Source organism: Anolis sagrei, chromosome 2, assembly GCF_037176765.1.
Source record: "Anolis sagrei isolate rAnoSag1 chromosome 2, rAnoSag1.mat, whole genome shotgun sequence".
In the NCBI taxonomy this organism is placed as follows: domain Eukaryota; kingdom Metazoa; phylum Chordata; class Lepidosauria; order Squamata; family Dactyloidae; genus Anolis; species Anolis sagrei.
Window position 1 is genome coordinate 263,943,833 of NC_090022.1, and position 25,262 is coordinate 263,969,094.

General features: G+C 39.5%; 2 protein-coding genes across 4 annotated transcripts in view; one reads left to right on the forward strand and one right to left on the reverse strand.

The window, feature by feature from the left end:
* CERT1 (ceramide transporter 1) overlaps positions 1-13,186 on the reverse strand; it is a 68,128-nt gene extending 54,942 nt beyond the window's left edge. The window contains exon 1 of one of the 2 annotated variants that reach the window (XM_060761652.2): positions 12,688-13,186. In XM_060761652.2, the coding sequence (XP_060617635.1) occupies positions 12,688-12,783 (96 nt within the window). In that variant the 5' untranslated portion in view covers positions 12,784-13,186. The remainder of the gene's footprint in view (positions 1-12,687) is intronic. The other variant, XM_060761651.2, reaches the window with a different exon arrangement.
* Positions 13,187-13,263: 77 nt separating this feature from the next.
* The window catches only part of POLK (DNA polymerase kappa), a 41,187-nt gene continuing 29,188 nt past the window's right edge, over positions 13,264-25,262 (forward strand). Inside the window, exons 1-2 of one of the 2 annotated variants that reach the window (XM_067464573.1) lie at positions 13,264-13,411; positions 23,446-23,626. The gene's annotated coding sequence lies outside the window, so the exon portion shown is untranslated. The remainder of the gene's footprint in view (positions 13,412-23,445; positions 23,627-25,262) is intronic. The other variant, XM_060761646.2, reaches the window with a different exon arrangement.

Consider the following 25,262-nt stretch of genomic DNA (forward strand, 5'->3'; position numbering starts at 1 on the left):
TGATGAAGATGTAAGCAAAGGAAATAAGGAACAGACAGACAATCAGAGTGAAGAGAATCAAGTTCAAATTCCACTCTAAACTTATTAGGTGACCATGGAACAACAAGTATCCCTTCAACTTGATCTACTTTATATGGTTACTGTATTGCTGGGCAGAGGGATATCATATTTAATTTGAACTGCAATACTTTACTGGGATTCACCCTAAACCAATGATTAGACATTCTTCCATGCAATGAGGAAGTGTTAGCCTGAAACAAAAGATCTAGGACATCCTGATGGCAGAAACCTTTTGCATTGACAAGAGAGAACCAGTACTGTTTTCATAAACAAATAAATCAACCACACAAAGCACAAAATTATTTAAATGCTACAGTAGGTGTTTGAATGTTAAGTTTAAATACAAGAGACCCAGATGGATTGTGCATATAATAATTATGACATAATGTGGATCACCAAAACTGTTGAGGCAAACTATGACACAGAGGTATTTTGAAATTAGGCCAAAGTCCACATGGCATCAGGCTGAGACTTAAAGGGACAAATGTTTTAAGGATGATTGCCTCATGTAATTGCCTTGGAAAGAATGCCACTTCTTTTAGTTCTGGGAAAAGTCTATAAAGATAGTTTAGTCGCTTCATGGCAAGGATAAATTGCCTATGTTCTGAAGGTATGACTGGCTGCATTTTAAGATCCGTTGTTGCTCTGGACAGGGTGGAGAAGGAAAATGATCAGATACCGAAAAAGGAAGTGCTGTGGTTACTTTTCAATCACTTATACTGGGCAAAGTATGACTGACAGGCTGCATGCCACAACCAAGGCTTCTGCAGCAGCCCCATCCCCCAATCCCTACTCTTGTCTTTCTTCAAATAAAATGATCTGAGTGACCATTTTGCACTATTTTAAGTCTATATGTCCCCCCACCTCCAAGGCTTTAGAAAAAAAGAGAAAGGTTTATACAGAGATCTATTTCAGGTATAAAAATAGGATAAAACAGCCTTCCTGTGAGGCCTTAGTTGTGATATGTGTGTATTAAGTTTGATTGATAAAAAAAAAATATTAAAAACTTGTTTCAAATGTAGGGGGTGCTGGTGGTTCAATTGTAAAGTCACTTCCGAATTTCTCAAAAAGAATTCAAAATGTTCCAAAACTTCCCAATCACTTTGTTAATGGCAGACATGAATGAGTAGTAGGGGAAAAACAGCACTGGCACCGAGAAAACTTCAGGAGATTCTTCCTCCCGCATTTTTAGACCAATCCTGAGGACACTTGCTACAATAGTAGAACATATGGACCACTGTTAGCTCACTAAATTTCATAACCGTTGACTTCTCTGTGGAGTTTTCGGCAAATATTCAATTATTTTACAAAAAACATTTTTTAATAATAAAGAAAATCTGTTCCTAGTTTGAAAGTATTATTTCCTGTTTCATTGGGTGGTCTTTACTTTGAAAGTAGTTGTTCTACTCCAGAAACTTTGCTTGTGTGGCACAAACTGTGTTAAATTGGTGGAGAACAGAAATCATAGTACAGTGTTTCCTCACTTATCAGGACTGTTCAATTCCTCGATAAGTGCCACCAGCTCCGCTTGCCCTCCCGTGACTTGGAGCGCATGTGCAGCTGCTCCTCCTGACCCATCCTGAGGGCGCCTGTCTACCTCCCTGGCCTCTGAAGGCATGTAGTCAGCAGCAGGAAGGCCTTCCCCGCTGCGCCTCAGGCCACCAGCCACAAGAAGAGGAGGGAAAGTGAAATAGGAAGAAATTTCCTCTTCCCTCCTCTTCTTGATGAGTAGTCTCCACAAGTTCTAAACAGTTTTAGACAGTATCCTGATAGGGCTAATGAATGGGTGTTAAGAATAAGTTGACTGTGCAAGGATGCCACTTCATACTACAGGAGAGCCTGGCTTATCCAACCTTCGCTCATGTAACGTTCTGTATTATCCAACATAGTCTGCCTCCCACCCAGATCCACAGCTGTTTCAATACATTGCGATATTTTGGTGCTAAATTCGTAAATACAGTAATTATGACATAATTCTGCTGGGTATTGAACTTTTTCTGTCAATTTTTTTGGTAAAACATTATGTTTTGGTGCTTAAATCAACATAATTTGATGTTTAATAGGCTTTCCCTTAATCTCTCCATATTATCCAACATTTTTGCTTATCCAATGTTCTGCCAGCCCATTTATGTTGGATAAGCACGACTCTACTGTATCTGTAAGGCTAGTATTATTTATTTGGATTGGTGGCGGCTCTCCAGATTCCTAGAGAAAAACACATTTTTTTTTTCAAATAATACTTGAATACCTCAGGCAGCAAGAAGCCAGACCTTGAAAACTGCTAGGCCATTAAATGCTACCCAAGATGGCCAATTGAAACATTCACACCTTCCTCCACTAGACAAGAGTTCTTTCTCCCACCCTGGACATTCCACAGATATATACACCCAATTTTTCTAGTTTCTAACAGACCTCACAACCTCTGAGGATGCCTATCATTGATTCAAGCGAATCGTCAGGAGAGGATGCTTCTGGAAGATGGCCATACAGACTGAAAAACATAGAACAACCCAATACTCAAATTGATGATGCAACTGTTCCCGGTGGGTGGGGGTGGGGCGAAGGGGGAAGAAAAACTGCTAGACACAAGTGGTTGATAAGGGTGGAATTGGGATTGGTAAGGTTAAGTAAATAAGATACATTATATTGAGTAAAAATGTAAGTGGAATTTCATTTTTGAGATTTGTATTACTCTACTTGTGTCTATAATTAATAAAATTAAAAAAAACAAAAGGGAGCACATTTTTATATGTCATATCTGATGTATGCAGCTATGAAAAACTATTATCATTTTACAAGTCCCAAGAAACATTAAAGAGACATTTAAAATGTGTAATCGGCGCATATAGCAAAGGTTTTCTGTCTAAAATAGAAATTCCAAAAGACTGAATGGTTCCAATCACATTTTCAGAATTAATGCATTTCATGAAATATTTTTTTTTCTTTTTACTCAGCAGGGTGATGCTAACATTTTCTCTTTTCAGTAGATTGGTACATATTTGTATGTTCATGGGATTGCTATAATGTAACAAAAGATCTGTATAGGGAGTTGTTTAAAGTATTCAAAACTAATTAAGTGCAAGCAATTAAATCACAAGAAATAATCACTGCTCTCTCCCCATCTATCCTGTATGCTCATGTATAAGTCTAGAAATTTAAGTGGGGGAAAAACCAACTTAAAAGCCTGAGTCAACTTATCCATGGGTTGGTGTGAATACTGTACCTTAATTTTTATCACAAAAAGAAAGAAAGAAAGCTTATTCCCTTCTTTGAGTAGATTAGCAAAAGGAAATTGCTTACATCATTCCAGAAAGACCTAAAAGAAACACCTTCTACTCGCTCTGCCATGGCACCACATGGACTTTTTAATGTATAGGAAATGGTGGTGGTGGCCAGAGGTGGCTGATCCCCAGAAGTGGCACTGGTATGTTCCCCTCTCTGCGGAATGATTCTTGATTTATCTACCAGTTATATCAAAATCCATATATATGGCTGCAGAATCTGTCCTTGACTTATATATGAAGTTGAATATATATGTTATATACGGTATTACTGGAAATAAGATTATAGTGTTTCTTTATTGCAGTGCTGTACTCAAACTGGATAGGTTATCTATGTGTTTATATATAGGTTCAGCATCCCTTATCCAGAAATCCTAAATACTCCAGAATCCAAAACTGTCCATATGGGTTATTGAGATAGACATACCTTGGCTTTCTGATGGCTCAGTATATAATCTTTGTTTCATGTGCAAAATTATTAAAATATTGCATCAAATTACCTTCAGGCTATATGTATAAAGTTTATATAAAACATAAATGAAGTTCGTTTTTTGACTTTTCCATGATCTCGTTATGTAAAAGGTAAACGTCTCCACTGACATTAAGTCTAGTCGTGTCTGACTCTGGGGGTGGTGCTCATCTTCATTTTTAAGCTGAAAAGCCGGTATTGTCCATAGACACCTCCAAAGTCATCTGGCCAGCATGATAACATGGAGTATTGTTACCTTACCACAGAAGTGGTACTTATTGATCTACTCACATTTGCATGTTTTTGAACTCCTGGTTTGAAAGAAGCTAGGCCTAACAGTAGCTCACCCCGCGCCCCACATTCGAACCACCAACCTTTCGATCAGCAAGCTCAGCGGTTTAACCCACTGCACCACCAGGGGGCTCTCATTATGTACATATGTGCAAAATCAGGTAATCCAAAATTTGAAATAACCTGAAATCCCAAACACTTCTGATTCCATGCATTTCAGACAAAAGATATTCAACCAGTTCACACATCACAGACTTTGAGTGGTTGGAACCACATGCAGCTTATGGACCAACCCTTTCACATCCTTGAAATAATTAGCTCTGCACCTTTCAATAGACAAAAACAAAACAAAACTATTCATAACAGAACTGAAAGGAAAGGAAAGCCATAGTTCAGTTCTTAGAATATAGAATAAAATTAGCAACTGAAATAATGGGCTTCAGTCATAGAAATTTATGCTGTAATATACTGTTTATCTGTAAAGATGGCATAAGACTTTTTATTTCCTTGTTTTCATTTTGAAAGAAAATAAAATGGATCTCTTTTAAAATAATAAGTATATCCCTGCCAAGAAACTTATGCAAACTATAGGGGAGAAATACATTTATTAGAAACATCTGAACACAGGCAAACAACTTGAGGCTCTGCGGATTCAGCCTGATATCATAAGGACTTTGATATAATTTAGACTGCCCCCAATCAAGTTCAACCTATAGGGGAGAAATACATTTATTAGAAACATCTGAACACAGGCAAACAACTTGAGGCTCTGAGGATTCAGCCTGATATCATAAGGACTTTGATATAATTTAGACTGCCCCCAATCAAGTTCAACCCTGGCAAATCTGCTCTTTTCTCAACAGCTCATTAGATGGAAAGGGAAGAGGAAAAAGAGGTCATAAAGAGAATGAGAAAGAATGGGAGCTGCCGAACAACTGGCTTCATCAACCACCAGAATGTAGATATGACAGATTAGCCACAAGAGAATACAGTTCTAAATGTTACCATCCCTAAATGTTACAAATACTGTACTAGGCAAGATGTTGACTTTCTGATTTTTAGGTCTTAAGTTTGGATTTTACACCTTAGTGAATCATCATTGTCATTACATTTTATCAGCATAACTTCCACAACATATATTTTAAAGAGAATACTTAAGAAGCTATTGAATAGACTTTGGATGGATAAAAAAGTGTCCAACAGCCAAAGCAAGGGAACTGAAATGCTACTGGTAGAACAGATTTTCTCTGGTGCCTTTATATAACTCAATTCTGGTCAAGGATCTTCTACTGCAGAGTGAAGAGACAATGGGGGGGGGGGGAGGTTGAATCCTGTTGCATAAATGTGAGTCTACTCATATGATGGATGTACATGGACAAAATGAAGAGAACAAAAATTACTCCTCCCAAATAAATGAACTCTCTTCCAAATTAAACTGAAGTTTAGAAATAAGGATGAAAAAGCAACCTCTTGTAGCACCTTACTAACCCAATCAACTTTTCAGAGTAAATATTAAGAATTGCCTATATTACAAAAGTGTTTGCAGACAAAAGGGGCAGATTTTTTTGTCTGTTTTCCTTTTACAATATTTTGAAAGAAAGGTCCAAAAGGTAACCTTTAAAATGATTACTTTGTTTTGTTGTTGTTGTGTGTCCTATGGCAATCCTTAGGTGACCATATTATGAGGATTTCATGTCGGGTGTGTGTGTGTGTGCATTTACCTTCCCCTGATGCTGAGAAAGCATGATGTGCCTAAGGTCATCAACTGGATTTCCATGGCTGAGCGTGCAATCAAAACCTAACTTCCAGGTATAGTCCTTGCTTGCACCACTATATCACACTGGAATTCAGTCTAAACACGCCAAATCAAGAGATATGAACTAGGAAATATTCCTATTCTATCACTCTCCATGAAACCAAATTCACTATCTCAGAATGAATTAATAAGAACATAAAGATACTTTGGATACATGCTATCATTAACTTGTTATGAAAGATGAGGGATAAACAAAGAAAAAAGATAAACTTCAAGAAAATATTTCTTGAAGTAAAAAAAAATCTGTATCTTGGAACAGTAACCAAGTTTCCATTATTGAGAATCAAGAGAGCAAACCAGATCAACCACATGATTAAAATTATATTGTAGATAATTAATATCTGTTTAACTGTGAGATTTCTGATCAAGATTCTGAGTTGTATATCTGTAAGTCTCAGCAAAATTAGGATTTTATCCCTTTCACTATTCTGCTGTAGTCTTTTATGATATCCCATACCTGTTCGAAAGGATCTCCCAAATTCCAATACTTTTTTAAAGGAGATAATGGGATGGATAGAAATGCATCTGGCAGAGGTATAACACAATCTCCAGGCCTCTGTTTCTATATTATCACATTCCAAGAAGTTACTGAGCAAGCTCAACTATGTATATTTTTCTAAAATAATAAATATGATTAAAATATAAATAAGAGTATAACATTATACTCTAGAAGATAAAAAACTATACTCAAAGGTGAGAGCCAGCCTAAAAGATTGTTTATACAGACAATGTTTGTACAGTACGAAAAAAGCATTTTCATATTTTTCTCACACATACATGTATAGCCATTTTATATATAAAAAATATGCTATTTAGAAAATTGTGCTGTTAAACACACTATAAATCTGGCACCATTCTTAGTGAAGACACTAAGAGTTATATAATTTTCAGCTTAAATTTGAGATATAAATACTATTTTGCTAATTTCATATGTTGCATACTATTAGTACATTAAATTGGATGTCACTTCCATATTGAACTTCTAAAAGCTGTTCAGAAATGTAGTTCAATAGATTTATAGGTAAAATTTCATCACATTTCTGCAATTCCTTCTTTGCATGAGAAAAGGAAATGCCTTCAGTGTCATAGTGGCTTACAGAGTGGAAAAGGGAAATCCTGAAAAACTACATCCACTACATTTTTTAACAAGCTACATACATTTTCCAGGCACTTTGGGGTAAAACATTTGGTAACTACATGTGGAAACAACTGCAATGATGCTGTTATAGAATGCAGCACTAAAAGCCCAGGACACTGCAAACAGAGGATGTTCTGTTTTTCCTTCTTTATTTTTTCATAGTTGAAAGGATGTTGAGCAATACCTGTATTACACACAGACCACATGCACACAATCTTCTGTGTCAACCCATGGCAACAGTCTACACTAACACTGGTTGCCAACACTACATTTCTGTTGAAAAATCATCACAGGTGAGAGCTGTGGTTTCACAAGCCCTTGAGCCTTCTCTGCCAAGGTGCTTCATCAAATACCCAGTATTTTATACCATAAAGGCATGGCAGTTAAAGTGGTGCCAAACTGCATTTAATTATACAGCCCCTGTGACTGAGTTTGGAACAGAAAGCAGGAACGTAGTTCAGACTAGCAGTGAGATATAGGCACGGTAGAAGGAAGATTACATTAGATAAGAGCTCAGAAACCTATGTTCTCATGTTATTGAAACTCAAATATCCATCACAGATCCTATGTGGAATGATGTCAGTAGGAATTCATCAACATGTGGAGGGCCACAGACACCTCAGCTATAGGATTAAACCCTATTACCACTCCTACCATTACAATTTTTACAGATCAGTACTGCTGCAGTGATTCTCAACTCACTTTCAACAGGTAATACTATCTTACATCAAAGAAATGTATGAACCTTCTGTCTGTGGTGCTTGGACATGTGTTATGTGTAATATTCTCGTTGTATGATGCAAATTCCTCATTTTGCAGCACTCTAGTTATTCCATTTTATAATTCATAAACATGAAATAAAGAGCTTTTGGACTATATTTAATTTCTGAAGAAATAAATTCATTCAGCTGAATGAATTTCTCAGAAGCAGTATCACTTCCGAGCACCTCATTACCTGCATTTTGTTTCAAAACAAAAATGAATGTAAGTGATGGACCTCTCAAAAGTCACAACTGCCACCCAGTTTTATAAGAGTATTCTGTTGAAAATTTTGTGTCTTCTTTAAAAACTAAAGTTCCTTAACCAGAAGAAGATCCCTCCACAGATTTTTAAGGAATGCCGGGAAGATGACATACTAAAAATTACAAAGCTACAGACAAAAAGGTCTTAAATACAGGCCATCTGGTTCAGATATAGCTTCTCTCTTCCTCTTCTCCCTAAATTGCCTTGAGTTTTATAGCACTGTTCTGACATTTAGAACGAAGGTCATGCCACTCCTTTCTGATGCTACCAAGGTATGTTATGCTTGCATGCTGATCACATGATTGTGTTTTTTTTAAAAGAAAAAGAATCAAAAAACACACACACAAGGCTTAGAAGCGTTGGCCTTGCAGGTCCAAGATGAAGTTAGCCTTTCCTCTCCTGAAGATTCAACCAGTGCCCTGAGTGCTTTCATCCAATGTGTCTCTATAGCATTACTCAGCCAAGATATGCCTACAAGTGAAGTCAGAGATGGGATTACCAGCCTCTTACAAGGAACCTGATGAATAGACTGCTCTTTCCTTTCAGTGCATCACATACACATACACACGCACATATTTTTTAAAAAGGAAGGGGGAAACAGTTGTGGGAAATCCCACCCATAATGAGCGGGTTATTTAAACCGTGATGAGTCTTGATCAAGAAAAGGCTGGCGACAGGTGGGCTTCAGGGAATTTTTAAAAGAGAAAAAATGATATTCACAAGAAAGATGTGATCTTTTTAAGCTGATGTTTCATTCCAAGCCAATGCTCCATTAGAAAGCTAGGCAATTTCTGAAGCAATTAAATAATAATTTTTAGAAACTCAGTGCCCTCAACCCAACTGTAGTGGTAAGGGATTATAAAAGATTATTTGTTTTTCTCTCAAATGAGGAAGAAGGTTGGTAAGGAATTGTCTACTAACTGATGTTGCATCTACACTGTAGAATTAATACATTTTGATACGACTTTAAAGTCCGAAAAGGACACTAGGTTTCATAGACCTCAGTGGTCTTTAGCTGACTGAACCAATATTGATTTGCTATATCTAAGGGTACATCTACCCTCCAGAATTGTGGTTTGATACTACTTTAACTGCTGTGGGCTCAATGCTATGGAATCCTGAGATTTGTAGTTTGGGGGGCCAACAGAACTCTTAGACACAGAAGTCTTGTAAAATCACAACCTCCATGATTCTACTGTGCTGAGCCATGGCAGTAGAAGTGGTGTCAAGCTGAATTAACCCCAACACTGTGTATGCACTGAGATAGCCTATGCCACCAAGCGGCTGTTTTATCCCAGGTGACTCAATGCTAAGGTTCTGGGCGCATCTACACTGTAGAATTAAATGAGCTTGACACCACATTAAAAGATCCAAATAGACACTAGGTTTCATAGAGTGATCGCTAATCCACCCCATTGGCCTTTAAACTGAATGAATATTGGTTTGAATCTCAACTGTAGAATGAATGTAGTTTGACACTACTTTAACTAGGAGCCCCTGGTGGCACAGTGGGTTAAACCTCTGTGCCGGCAGGACTGAAGACTGACAGGTCGCAGGTTCGAATCCGGGGAGCGGCAGATGAGCTCCCTCTATCAGCTCCAGCTCCTCATGCGGGGACATGAGAGAAGCCTCCCACAAGGATGATAAAAACATTAAATCATTCGGGCGTCCCCTGGGCAACGTCCTTGCAGATGGCCAATTCTCTCACACCAGAAGTGACTTGCAGTTTCTCAAGTTGCTCCTGACACGACCCCCAAAAAAACCCTACTTTAACTGCCATGGCTCAACGGAATCCTGGGATTTGTAGTTTAACGAGGGAACAGTGATCTTTGGGAGAGAAGGTGAAAGTCCTGGTAAAACTAATTGTACCATCATTGCATAGCATTGCACCACAGCAGTTCCAAGTGGTGTCAAACTGTATTAATCCTACAGTGTAGCCATAGATGCACCCTTGGAAGGTGGTTAAAATATCATAGGCTGCCAGGAGATAGCCAAATGATGTGTTTTGTTAGGAATTGTGGGAGCTGAAGTCCAAAACACCTGGAGGACCCTAGTTTGCCTACACCTGTCCTAAGAGCTGTTTTCGCCCCCTTTAAGGGGGGCTTCTCTATGATTCCTCCTTGTCCTGGGGCTGTTTTTCAGAGTGCCTCAGTTGTTAGAAATTGTGGAAGCTGAAGTCCAAAACACCTGAAGGGGCGAAGTTTGCCTATACCTCATCTACACTGTAGAATCAATCCTGTTTGTCAACACTTGAACCAACATGGAATCCATACTATGTGCAAAAACTTTATAAAAATATTATAGTACAATATAAAATAATATAATAATTGTATATTATATATTACATGTAACATTACTAATAATATTGCAGTTCAGTGGTATAGTACAATATAGTAATGTATAATACTAATATTGTGCTATGCTAATAATATTTCTTGTTTATTAGTTCAGTCACTTCCGACTCTTTGTGAACTCATATTGTAAAAGGTAAAGGTTTCACCTTGACATTAAGTCTAGTTGTGTAGGACTCTGGAGGTGGTGTTCATTTCTATTTCTAAGCTGAAGAGCTGGCACTGTATGCAGACCTATCCAAGGTCATGTGGCTGGCATGACTGCATGGAGTGCCATTACCTTCCTACTGAAGCGGTACCTATTGATCTACTCATATTTGCTAGGTTGGCAGAATCTGGGCCTAACAGCAGGAGTTCATTCTGCTTCACGGATTCAAACCGCCAGCCTTTCGGTCAGCAAGTTTGGCAGCTCAGCCATTTAACCTGTGTCACTGGGGGCTCCATAATATATTGTATAAACATACAATATTGATAATATTATAATGTAACACAATACAATACTAATCATAATACAATATAGTATATTATAATAACATTGAAATATAGTAATACTAATATACTAAATATAAGTATCATCATCCCTCCTCGCCTTTAGGAGAAGGGTGAAGACTTGGTTATGGGACCAGGCCTTTGGCCACTCCGGCAACTAAATCAGACAACCAGGCGAGTAAGACCAGCAGGATTGATGAAGTGGAACGTAAAAATAGATCTATGAGTAGCGAACGCTGACCATGTAAGAGGAGCAATTGGGTTTGTATTTGGTTTTATTGATTTTATGGTTATAATGTATATTTGTTGTTAACTGTGTATTGATGTAATTCTGTGTTTGATTGTCTTTATGATGCAGGCATCAAATTGTGCCTTTGCTTTTGTAAGCCGTCCTGAGTCCCCTTCGGGGTGAGAAGGGCGGGGTAAAAGAACCCCAAATAAATAAATAATAAATAAATAAATTACTACTGATAATATATAATGATATATTGTTTTATTATTGTATATTTTTAGTTGCAATGTTTTTGAGTCTCTGTATGGAGAGATAAAACGGGATATAAATAAATAAATTGTGGGGGTTGTAGTTTGTTGAGGCACTAGCACTATCATACAAAAAAGGGGGTAGTTAATGACGTGTAAAACTACAACTCCCTTGATTCCATCATGTGGCATTTCAAGTGGTGTCAAACTGAATTAAATCTAGACTTAATCTGTAGTACAAGGGGGGGGGGATAAAAATCTTGTAAAACTAAATAAATAAATTGTGGGAGTTGTAGTTTGTTGAGGCACTAGCAGTCTCTTACAAAAAAGGGGGGTTAACGACGTGTAAAACTACAACTCCCTTGATCCCATCATATGGCAATTCAAGTGGTGTCAAACTGGATTAAATCTGGACTTAATGTAGTAAGAGAGGGGAATAAAGATCTTGTAAAACTACAACTCCCTTGATTCTATCATATGGCAGTTCAAGTGGTGTCAAACTGAATTAAATCTGGACTTAATCTGCAGTACAAGGGGGGAGATAGAGGCCTTGTCAAACTACAACTCCCTTGATTCCATCATTTGGCATTTCAAGTGGTGTCAAACTGAATTAAATCTAGACTTAATCTGCAATTGGGGGGGGGGGGTTAAGGCTTTGTAAAACTACAACTCCCTTGATTACATCATTTGGCATTTCAAGTGGTGTCAAACTGAATTAAATCTAGACTTAATCTGCAATTGGGGGGGGGGGGGGGTTAAGGCTTTGTAAAACTACAACTCCCTTGATTACATCATATGGCATTTCAAGTGGTGTCAAACTGAATTAAATCTAGACTTAATCTGCAGGGGGGGGGGATAAAGGCCTTATAAAACTACAACTCCCTTGATTCCATTACATGACAGTTCAAGTGGTGTTGAACTGGATTAAAGCTAGACTTAATCTGCAGTACGGAGGGGGGGGGGGATAAAGGCCTTTTAAAACTACAACTCCCTTGATTCCATCATATGGTGTCAAACCGGATTAAATCTGCAGCGTGGACTTAATCCGCAGTATGGAGGGGATAGAGGCCGTATAATACTACAACTCCCTTGATTCCATCACATGGCAGTTCAAGTGGTGTCAAACTGGATTAAATCTGCAGCGTAGACGCGCCCTCTTTCGCAGCAGGACCTTCCTCCATTTCCTCTCCTCAGGTGAGGCGCCTCGACGGAGGGACACACCACAAACCTCTCATTCAGTCTGTTGCGGAAGGAAAACAGGCGCTTCTCCTCCTCCTCCTCCTTCTTACCTTACTGAGGACTCCGCAGAGTTCAACAGGCGGCCCAGACTCGGTCTCGGGATCCTCCTCGGAGCCTGAGGAATTCCAGCTTTGGTTGTCCGACATGGAGACGTCGTTGGCCGCCGCCAAAGAGCCGAGAGCGAGCGAAGCAGAGGCGGCGCTACCTGACCGACTGACACCTTCTTCTCCTTCTCCTTCTTCGAGGCCCCTTCCTTCCGCGGCCCCCTTTCGGCCACTGCCGGCAAGTGCAGCTTTCCCCCTCAGCGAGAGATTGTGGAGCCAACCATTCTCCTTCCTTCCTTTCCTTTCCTTCCTCTTCTTCCTCCTCAGAGAAGAACTGCTCCCTCCGTCGCCATCTTACTCGCCGAGCTCGCGCTATCGGCAGGCTAGACCACTCTCCGCCAAGCCCTTTCCGCGCTCGCTCCCTCCCCCTCCCACTCGGAGGGATTGCTGGGAAATGTAGTCCCTGGTTGGTTTCTTTTCCTCACTCCCTCCTCTCGTCGCTGTTCAATGCGCGGTGGCTTCTGGGAGGATTTGTGTGTGGGTGGTGAGGGGGCGGGGCCAAGCGGCGCGGGCGCAGACGGCCCAACTGTCACTCGGCTTGTGACGTAGCTCGAGGCGCGTTTCCTTTCACTTGCCTGTTGGGTTACTTCTTTCGCCCGGCCGCCATTTTGAATCGTGGAGGAGGAAGTGGTGGTGGTGATGGTGTTGGAGCCCTCTAAGGAGACTTGAGGTGTGTGGACGTTGAGGGAGCTTCGGGGCCCTTCTTCTGCCTCCTTTTTCTCAGGAAGGAGTGGCTCCTCGGTTTCTCCTCACTGTTAGGCCCGTATCTTGCTCCTCTTTGGTGGTACTGAGGGTGCAGCTACACCAGGCCTGGGCCTTCCTTCCAGGTGTTTTGGACTTCCAACTCTCACCATTCCTAACAGCCTCAGATCCCTTCCTTTTCCTCCCTCAGCCGCTTAAGCTATATAATATTTATTTATCGTGTCAGGAGCAACCCCCCCCCCCCCCCCAAAACCAGTTGTATTGCATTTTTTAACAAACAGACAAAACACAAAGTTTGCAAGCTTGGTAGTTGATTAAATGTCTTTTGACCAGTCTGTGCCCTACACCCCTGGAGAAATTACACTGTTTAGCTGGTATTGCACCACCTGACATACGCCGGGAAGTAGCAGCCAATAGTGAAAGGACCAAGGCAGAGACATCTCCAGCTCATCTGTTGTTTGGGTATCAGCCAGCACGTCAACAACTTAAATCAAGAAATCGTTTTCTAAGATCTACAGAGACACTCGCTGGAACACCTCAGCAAGCGAGAGTCCAAAAGTGGCAGGCTCAAACCCCAGAACCTCAATCAATGGCTGATATCAAATGAGAGACTCCCCCCGGAGCGGCAAGCATGTAGCGGGGGGCGAGGGGGCTTGGGGGGCTTCAGCCCCCCCCCCCCCCGAAATTCTCTTGGTGGTTCGTGAAAAGGCCTTACCGGTGCATTATTTAAACTGTTACGTTTATTCATATCATGATCTGATCACCATACTCAATATATCCCATATGCATGGGGGTATTGGGGTAACGATACAAAAGTTTTGCTAGGGTAGACTCTCTTTCACTCGAATTCAGCCCCCCCCCGAAACAAACTCAGCCCCCCCCCCCCGAATCCAAATCCTGGCTACGGGCCTGCTGAGCGCATAGAAAACTAGGCGACTTGGAAGGCGCTGAACAGACTGCGTTCTGGCACCACGAGATGCAGAGCCAACCTTAAGAAATGGGGCAACAAAGTGGAATCCACGACATGCGAGTGTGGAGAAGAGCAAACCACAGACCACCTGCTGCAACGCAACTTGGGCCACGCCACATGCACAATGGAGGACCTTCTTGCAGCAACACAATTATCTGGTTGATACTGACACGATAAATAAATAAAATACCAGTAACTGGCCACTTGGAGTGTCTCTGGTGTTACTATAAGAAGGTCCTCCATTGTGCATGTAGCAGGGCTCAGGTTGCATTACAGCAGGTAACAATATAGTACAGTTGTGCTGTGCTAATAAAATATTGTATACACATATAATATTGATAATATAATGTAATACAATATAATAATAATACAAAATAATAATGTTTTATATTATATGTAATATTAATATTATTACATATAGTGGTATACTGTGTGTTGTTCATTCGTTCAGTCGTCTCCGACTCTTCATGACCTCATGGACCAGCCTACGCCAGAGCTCCCTGTCGGCCGTTACCACCCCCAGCTCCCTCAAGGTCAGTCCAGTCTCTTCAAGGATGCCATCCATCCATCTTGCCCTTGGTCGGCCCCTCTTCCTTTTGCCTTCCACTTTCCCCAGCATAATTGTCTTCTCTAGGCTTTCCTGTCTCCTCATGATGTGGCCAAAGTACTTCAACTTTGTCTCTAGTATCTTTCCCTCCAGTGAGCAGTCGGGCTTTATTTCCTGGAGGATGGACTGGTTGGATCTTCTCGCAGTCCAAGGCACTCTCAGCACTTTCCTCCAACACCACAGCTCAAAAGCATCGATCTTCCTTCGCTCAGCCTTCCCTAAGGTCCAGCTCTCACATCCGTAGGTGACTACAGGGAATACCATGGCTTTGACTAGGCGGATCTTTGTTGCCAGTCTGATGTCTCTACTCTTCACTATTTTATCGAGACTGGACATTGCTCTCCTCCCAAGAAGTAAGCGTCTTCTGATTTCCTGGCTACAGTCTGCATCTGCAGTAATCTTTGCACCTAGAAATACAAAGTCTGTCACGGCCTCCACGGTTTCTCCCTCTATTTTCCAGTTGTCAATCATTCTTGTTGCCATAATCTTGGTTTTTTTGACGTTTAGCTGCAACCCGGCTTTTGCGCTTTCTTCTTTCACCTTGATTAGAAGGCTCCTCAGCTCCTCCTCGCTTTCGGCCATCAGAGTGGTGTCATCTGCATATCTGAGGTTGTTAATGTTTCTTCCAGCAATTTTCACCCCAGCTTTGCATTCATCCAGCCCCGCACATCGCATGATGTGTTCTGCATACAAGTTAAAAAGGTTGGGTGAGAGGATGCAGCCTTGCCGTACGCCATTCCCAATCTTGAACCAGTCTGTTGTTCCGTGGTCAGTCCTGACTGTTGCTACATGGTATACTGTAATATTGTTAATATATTATATACACATATTTATTTATTTACCATATTTATATACCGCCTTTCTCAGCCCGGAGGCGACTCAGGCCAGTTCACAGTCGGCAACAATTCAATACCTCCACAATTATAAAAGTAAAATTAAAAACAAATATAAATACAATTAAAAACTTATAGCATATAATATAAAACCATACAAAGCCATAGAAACATAGTCAACAGCATCTCCTTACTAAAATCGTTATCCAGATTGCATTGTCAAGTCCCATAATTTCATCTTTACCTGATTATGTTATGTTAGCAAAAACTTGCTCGAAAAGCCAGGTTTTAACCTTTTTATGGAATGTCAGAAGGAAGGAGCCAATCATATATCCGTGGGAAGGGCATTCCACCGCCAAGGGGGCACCACTGAGAAGGCCAGCCTCTCGTTCCAGCCAAACACATCAGTGAAGGAGGCAGGACCTAGAGCAAGGCCTCCCCAGAAGATCTTAGAGTCCTAAATAGTTCATAAGGAGAGATATGTATGGAAAGGTAATAATGTAATGTAATACAATATAATACAATACAATATAATTATATACTTTATAATACATGTAATATTCCTAATAATATTACAGTATAGTAGTATAGTACAATATAGTAATATATAATACTAATATTGTGCTGTGCTAATAATATATTGTATACACATATAATATTGATAATATTATAATGTTATACAATATAATAATAATACAATATAATATTTTATACTTTATATTACATGTAATATAAAGCATAGTACAATATAGTAATACATAATACTAATATTGTGCTATGCTAATAATATAATACATTGTAAGCTGCTCTGAGTCCCCTTCGGGGTGAGAAGAGCAAGATATAAATGTCGTAAATAAATATAATACTATAATAATTTAGTACAGTATAGTATGTAATAATATTGTACAATGTAATATATAATAATGTAGTAATTGTATATTATATATTGCACATAATATTACTAGTAATATTGCAGTAAAGCGGCTGAGGGGGCAAAGAAAAGGAGCCTGAGGCAGTTAGGAATGGTGGGAGTTGGAAGTCCAAAACACCTGGAGGGCCCAAGTTGGCCCAGGCCTGGTGTAGATGTACCCTGAGTGTTCTTTTCTTTTTGGATAGTAACTTGTTATAATCTATGAAATCCAATAGGCTTTCTGGTGGTTCATGATATGCAAACCTTGTTTCGTGCAGAACATGATCGAATCTATTGTGTATGAAATTCAGGCTATATATAAAGACCTCTAAGTGAACTTTGTGTCTGGATTTGAGTCCCATCTCCAAGATGTATATGTAATAATAATAAAGCTGTGTTTATATCCCACTCTATCTCCTCGAGGACTCGGAGGTTTACAAAGGATATTGGCAAACATTGAATGTTGCGAGAGGCTGAACAAAGACAAAAGTAACAAACCCCCCAGTCCCAAAAACAAATCCACTTCTATACCAAAAATAATAACACATTATACTGCAATATTACTAGTAATATTATATGTCATATATAATAAACAATTCTTATATTATTATATATTATACTGTACTATATTATACCACAATATATATAAAATACACTACAAGTACATTATACTATTAGTATTATGTAATATGTTGTACCATAAGTTGTAGCATATACAATATGCAATATAATATATTACAGCATTATTAATGTTACATGAAGCCCCCGGTGGCACAGCAGGTTAAACCATTGAGCTGCTGAATTTGCTGACCAAAAGGTCGGCGGTTCTAATCCAGGGAGCAGGGTGAGCTCCCGCTGTTAGGCTCTGCTTCTGCCAACCTAGCAGTTTGAAAACATGCAAATGTGAGTAGATAATAGGTACTATTCAGGTGGGAAGATAACAGTGCTACATGCAGTCATGCTGGCCACATGACCTACGTACAACCCTGGCTCTTCGGCTTAGAAATTGGGATGAGCACCAACCCCCAGAGTTGGACATGACTAGACTTAATGTCAGGGAAAACTTTTACCTTTACTTTTACTGCAATATTACTAGTAATATTATGTGTATGTAATATATAATATACAATTATTATATTATATATTATTATACTGCACTATATTATTATACCAATATATACACACACACACTACTAGTACATTATACTATTAGTATTATATAATACATTGTAACATATCATAATTTGTAGAATATACAATATATTATAGTACAACATTATTAATATTAATACAGTATACTAGCACCATTACATTACAGTGTTATTATTTCTATCTATTATTGTATTGTATATATAGAGGGGCTCACAAGTGATATTGCAGGATAACACAATGGAGCTGTTGGTTTAAAGGTACTGTCCTATTATCTGGGAGGATGCCAAAAGAGAAATACTTTGCGGGGACGGGGACACCTGAAATTGAAAACATTTCTGGCCCCAGGTATTTCGGATAAGGGATGCTCAACCTGTAGTTAGAAGGTATTCTCAAATATTTTATTTTCCTGTTTTTTATTAAAAGGAGATGAAGCAGGAGGGGGGGCACACAATTTCACAAATAGATTATATTTGAGGATGGTGTGTAATGTATGTGGAGAAAGGAACAGCATCTCACACAAATATTTCATAAGAGTGTAAAGGTTACTGTGGGTGTTTGAGATCTGATTCACCAGATGACAGTTTAATTTGCCAACTGTTGGTGTCACCATCAAACACAATCACAAAGTAGCCAAAGCCAACTGATGTACTAAAATCTGGTAGTGTTTTGTAAATGCGATGGAGTGACACCTGTCTGAGTGAAAGGAAGAACTCCTCCATTGAGAGAATGACCCATTGACACTGGGACGTCTGCGTATACATGTATAGCTGGGCATGCTCTGGAATAAAAGGGAAACTAGCCATGATACCATCGTTGCTGTGGTTTCCTCTAAAGTGGCAGATGGTGATTTAACATTTAGGGTTTTTAAAATAAACTCTAGCTAGTTGTATGGATGAGAAATATAGTGGCTTCAGCAGGAGGTGTTCCTCTTATAAGAGTATGGGAGAGGAGTGCACACATTATCTAAAATGACCCAAAACACATAATATTACAGAGACAGACTCTTAAGTAGTCTAATAGAATCATGGAGTAGAATGTCAGTGATTTTGTAGAGGCTAAAGTGCTGCACCCAAAACCTGCTAGAAAGAGATCCCCAACTCAGTAATCACTATACAGGCCATCCTCGAGTTGCAGACATGCATCGTAAATATGACTCAAGAACAGGGTGAAAAAACAGGAAGGAGGAGAAATCTGCCCTCCTGGAGGAGTTATAATGGGGAAAAGGTGTCTCCACTGAAACTTTATCATCAATCCTTTTTTCCACAATAAGCCATTTTTTTTTTCAAATTTGAATGTTCACAGGGACAGAAATTGAGGTGAAATCTTCTGAACTGGGACACAGACAGCAAAACAAATGCCACAGGGGTGTTAAGACTGCCTTATGTTATCCAAAACTTTATGTGCGATATATAGTTGGAATTACACTTAAAATGTCCCTGTTCTGACTTACTTACAATTTCTACTTAAGAACAAAACCTAAGGAACCTACCTTGTCTGTAACTCGTGGACTGCCTGTACCTATGAATAACCTTGACTTATAGGGTTTCAGGGTCATATAAATTGCCCTGAGATTCCTATAGAGTCCTGTAACTTCAGGTCAAACTTTGACCCAGAAAAACCTACAAGCCAGCATAGACAGTAGTGAGGAATAACAACTTTGGGCTGAATGAGTAACATTCTGTATTTGTAATGTGTTCTGTGCCTGCTCTAGATGAGCATTGGATCCCAAATTAATTTTCATTTATTTATTGTTTGTTTTGTTTTATGAAGAGGGTGTGTGTTCTCAAGCAAGCAAACCATTTCTAGCCATATCTGAAAATACTGCAGAGCTCTGTTGGCATTTGAGTCCATATGTCAAGGCAACTTTTATAAAAGGGGGAGAAGGGCTTCTGAAGCAAGGGGAATACAATGGGTTGCATTTCATATCTATTGCATTTCATACATTGGGCATGGATGGGCCAATATTGTGTATGATGGTTTTTTTATGGTTTTAAATTGAATACTGTTGACTGTTGTATTTTGTTGTAAACCGCGTTGAGTCGCCGGCTAGGCTGAGAAACGGCGGTATACAAGCATAGAAATAAATAAATAATAAATAAATGGAAGGGAAAATATTTGCTAACAGCAGCAATATTAATTCTATTAGTGATGCAGGGTGAATAGCGCAGGGTTTAATTCACATTAATGGCAGATTAGGCAGGATGACGATTTTACAATATACAGATTCATGTCTCCAGCATACTTGGAGTTGTATTTAATTCCCTGTTCTAACTTTTTATAAATAAGCTTTACTATTGACAACTTGCAAAGTTAATAAGTAACATTTTTATTATCAAGAAGGAAGAATATAATAAGAATTTAGCATTTTCTTGACAAAGCAGAGACACAATTTTGCAATTGTAATTTATGCAACCTGTAATGAGAAAGCTTATAGTCTGTTTGTTTGTTTTAACTAAGGGGTGCCTCTTCTAATTTTCAGTACTTTTCTCTTAAACATTTTTTTAGAACCAAGTTTTCCAGCTATATGGCTGTCCTGTATATATGTACAGATAAGTAAGTTACAACACCATCACAGTTATAACACTAATTCCACTTTAACTTCCATAGCTGCATATCACAAACCCCCAGAATTGGTAGTTTGGTGAGACACTAGAGCTTTCTGATGGAATATTCTCAATACTGCCTCCCGCTTGTACACCCAGAATACTGTAAACTTCAACATTCCACAAAAGTTTGGCAGTTACAGTGAAATCATAATCAATAATTGTGTAGAGTGAAACGGCCATGGATCCTGGTAGGCCTACATTTATTGGAAGTAGTCCCAAGGAAGATAGTAACAATATGTGTGCTTACTTAGCAGTTAATACCACTGTGACAAAAGGATGTTTTGCCTGATATTTTTATGAGTGAAGCCTTTGAGGATTTTTCACCAAGTCTTAAAACCATAAATTATGATTTTTTTTTAATAATTATTTACTTTATATGTCACCTTTCTCCCTGTGGGAACTTAAGGCAGCTAACAACCACACATTTTGGTGCCCATTTAAAACAAAGCAAATATAAATATTAAAAAAATACTAAATAGCACTGTGTGGGTTAGATTAAAATACAATTAAATATCATAAATACAATTTAAAAACATTTGAAAACACACAACCTAGCCAGCAGTGTTCCCTTTATCTTTCTCCAACTGCCTGCTGGCAGAGAAAGGTTTACCTGTTTGCTGGGCCATCCTGGTGTCTCTTGTTAATGATTTCTCTATCCTGGTTTTTCTATGTTAATTCCTCCTTAAGAGTAAATACACTTACTCTTGAAAAATATTTTTATTTAAAACTTTCTCTTTAAAACTCCAAACATGTAAACAAGCTTTTCTAGAAAAAAAAGAATTATATTGCTCATGAGCAGAAAATCAGAAGAGGAGCAGGATTAAGATCAGAATAATTCAGACTTTCAAACATTGAATTGCATCTCCCATCATTTCTTTACCATTGACTGATGGACTTGTAGGCCAGCTAATTTGGAGGGCTGCGTGATTCCCATACTGATTGAGCTGAAAAACACTTGAATTTTGGCAATTGTATTTGAAATTTGATCACTAGGGGATGTTGAGAAGAGTAAATCCTTTTTCATGTGATGCCAAGACTATATTTAAATGACAGGAAAAAGGCCTCTGGCAAGCTGAGACTCTAATCTTCTATTTTAAATTACTCCTGTTTGTATTACATTAGAAGAAAAAAATATCCACCATTTAGTCAGCAGTACTCTTCTGCTTGGCTTTGATTGTATGTTTGCTGGAGCAATTCTGTGTGTGTTACCATATCTGAGAAGGATACAAACTGACAATGGTTCAGCCAAGAGCAGTGATAGAATGTGAGAAAATAATAGCAAGTCATCTGTAATAAGAATATCATTAGACATCATATTACAGGGTGCTACTAAAAAGTGAAGAATAATTATTCATCCTTTTTTGTCTTTTTGTTCTTTGTTGCTCCCTTGGAATCTTAGGCTATCTTCCCTTGTTAATAAATGGGATGAAGCGACACTTCAGGCTTACCTGGGGGTTGCTGGCTGTGACGACAAGGCAAGCAGCAAGGAGGAAGCCACAATTTGCCAAAAGATAAAAAAGGAACTTCCTGTAACTTGGATTGCTCCTTCCACTTGCCCCATTAGGTAGGAAAAAGAAAGTCCTTCTGGGTGTTGCTGCGTGGAGGAGGAATCCCTAGGACTGTATTTCTCAACTTTCCTAATGCCACGACCCCTTAATACAGTTTCTCATGTTGTGGTGACCTCCAACCATAACATTATTTTTGTTGCTACTTTATAATTGTAATTTTGCTATTGTTATGAATCGTAATGCAAATATCTGATATGCAGGATGTATTTTCATTCACTGGACCAAATTTGGCACAAATACCTGATAACGCCCAAATTTGAATACTGCTGGGGTTGAAGGTTGATTTTGTCATTTGGTAGTTGTAGTTGTTGAGATTTATAGTTAGCATTCTGAACTATAGTGGAGCATTCTGAACTCCACAGTTGATGGAACTGAACCAGTCTTTGCACACAGAACTGTGACCAAAGAAAATACTGGAAGGTTTTGGTGGGCATTTACCTTGAGGTTTGGAGTTGGAGTTCACTTACATCCAGTGTCATCAGTTGAGAGCCCCTCCCCCCAACACCAACCGCTGCTCTGGGACCAGAGTAAAGAGAGGGGCCAAGAAGACAGTTCCATCTTCTCTTCAGTGTCATCAGTTGGGAGCCCCTCCCCCCCAGCACCAACTGCTGTTCTGGGACCAGAGTAAAAAGAGGGGTCAAGAAGGCAGTGCCATCTTGTCTTCAGTGTCATCAGTTGGGAGCCCCTCCCCCCAGCACCAACTGCTGCTCTGGGACCATAGTAAAGAGAGGGGTTCAGGAAGATAATTGTATTTATTTTATTTATTGTATTGTATATTATTTTTAAGCCTCTCTGAGTCCTCTTCAGGGTGAGAAGGGCGGCATATAAATGTCATAAATAAATACAGAGAGCACTGTGGACTCAAACAATGATGGATCTGGACCAAACTTGGCATGAGTACTCAATATGCCCAAATGTGAACACCCATAACCAACATGCTCTCCCCTCCCTGCTTGGAGTCAGCCCTCCCCTTGGCTGAGAGGCCAGCTGAGAGGCCGCCCAATCACAGTAGGAGGAGGGCTTTTGGTGGGAGGATTTGCTGCCTGGAGGCTAGAGATCTTCAGCCTTCTCTCAGAGGCTGAAGATCTCCCAGCCGGCCTCTCAGCCAAGGGGGGTGGTTCCTAAGACCATCAGAAATAATGTGCTTTGTGATGATCTTTGGTGACCCCCCCCCCCCGAAACTTCCCCTTGCAAACCCGTCAGGGGTCCTAACCCCCAGGTTGAGAAACCCTGCCCTAGAAGATGAGCCTTTCTCTTCCCTACTGTTCCAATACAACATGTTACTCTTTGCTCTGCCTCGTTACCCATTGCTTTGCACTCTAACCTTGCATTCATCTCCCTCTTTCTGAATAATAGAGTCCATGGAGGATACCAGGGGTATCCCCTTCCTAATTTTGCTGGTCTGCAGTACTCCAGTGGCTGAGGAGATCTTTTAGCAGACCAAGAAAAGTGCAGATGTGATGTCAGGAACAGCTCTAACTTTATTTAGAGCCCCTGTGCTAACATCACACAGGAAGAGCCAGAGGCCACCTTTCTGGTATGAATGCATATTTGTATATATACAGACATGAAAGCTAATATGGTTTACTGGCTCAAGTATTGGACTATGACTCGGAAGACCCTGGTTCAAATCTTTCCTTGGCAATAGAGCCTCCTGGCCTACCTTGAATAAGTCACTATCTCTCAACTTGAGAGGAGAGCAAAGGTAAAGTTGCTCTGATCAAATTTGCCCAAGAAAACCCTCTAATAGTTGCCATATCTCTGAAACATTCAGACAGCACACAACGGTACTATAAACATGCATGTATTCGCTCCAAAATTAACACATTTGCTAGAGAAAATAAAGTAGTGGGAAGATTCTAATGGAAAGTCTGTTAATCCTTTGATGACTATTGAGCAAATTACACATTTGTTCATTTTCCAGCTGTGTTCAAAAGGTATGTCTTCATTCACATTCTACAACATAGATATTATGTGATGGTGAAATATCTCTAATGATGATAGCGAAGAATGTCAAATATGCTACAGAACCATTGGAAAAGTGATGTAAAACACCTTTTTGGTTTCTTTCTCTGGTCCCTTTTGCCTATCCCTGATGTCCCTGAGACTAGCTATCTCCTTTTCCTGTAAGAAAGCAGCTTCCATTCAGTTAATTGGAATAAAATGAAATACTCAATTTCATTTTGTGACAAAAAGCTACTGCTGGATTAGAGCCCTTCTTTGTTTCCTTTGAAAAACACATACATTATAGTTTACGTCATTCGGCGATGCTAAAACAGGTTAAAACTTTGTTGTTGAAGTCTTTCATGGCCGGAATCACTAGGTTGCTGTGAGGTCATTAAATGCTAATCAATGTGGTCAATTGCAACATACACACCTGCTTCAAGCAGACAAGAGTTCTTTCTCCCACCATAGACATTCCACAGATATATAAACCTCACTTGCCTAGTTTCCAACAGACCTCTCAACCTCTGATGATGCCTGACATAGATGTGGGCAAAACATCAGGAAATAATGCTTTTGGAACATGGTCATACAATCTGAAAAACTCTCAGCAACCCAGGTTAAAACTATTTTTTTCACCATTTCCCTCCACATTTTTGTATGTCAAACTGTCCTCTTTTTAATGAGCCCAAAGGACTCATATTTGTGCTGTTGTCAGCTGCAATGCAACCAGAATCATATGTCATGGCTCAAAAATCCTAGCATAAATAAATGTTACTTAAATGATCAGTCTGCATGATAACAATATCAGAGTTAGATGTTTTGAGCTTTTCAGGAAAATTGTAGCTTGTCTTGCAATTTGTCTAGGTCATAGATGCAATTAGAAAGTTTCAGTATTGCAGTTTAATTGTAGTAAGATGTTTACAGTTTGCTGTCATTGCTAGCCCTGTAAAACAAAGGCTACAATGGTGTTGTAATCCTAGTCATTCATCTGAAAAAGCCTATGGCAAACCAAGCTTCATAAGCTCCTGAGCACTTGCTAGCTAATCACACCATTCCCCTTGTCAGTGTTGCTATTCTAACAAATCAGCAGGCGATCGAAACTGACAAGAATCCTGTGTTCCACCAGGGCTCTTCCAAAAGGCAAAGCTCCAGTGACTGGAAAGAATGTCATAATAGCACAGAAGGATTATGACGTGGGTACAAACACGTGCCCTTCTTTGATACTA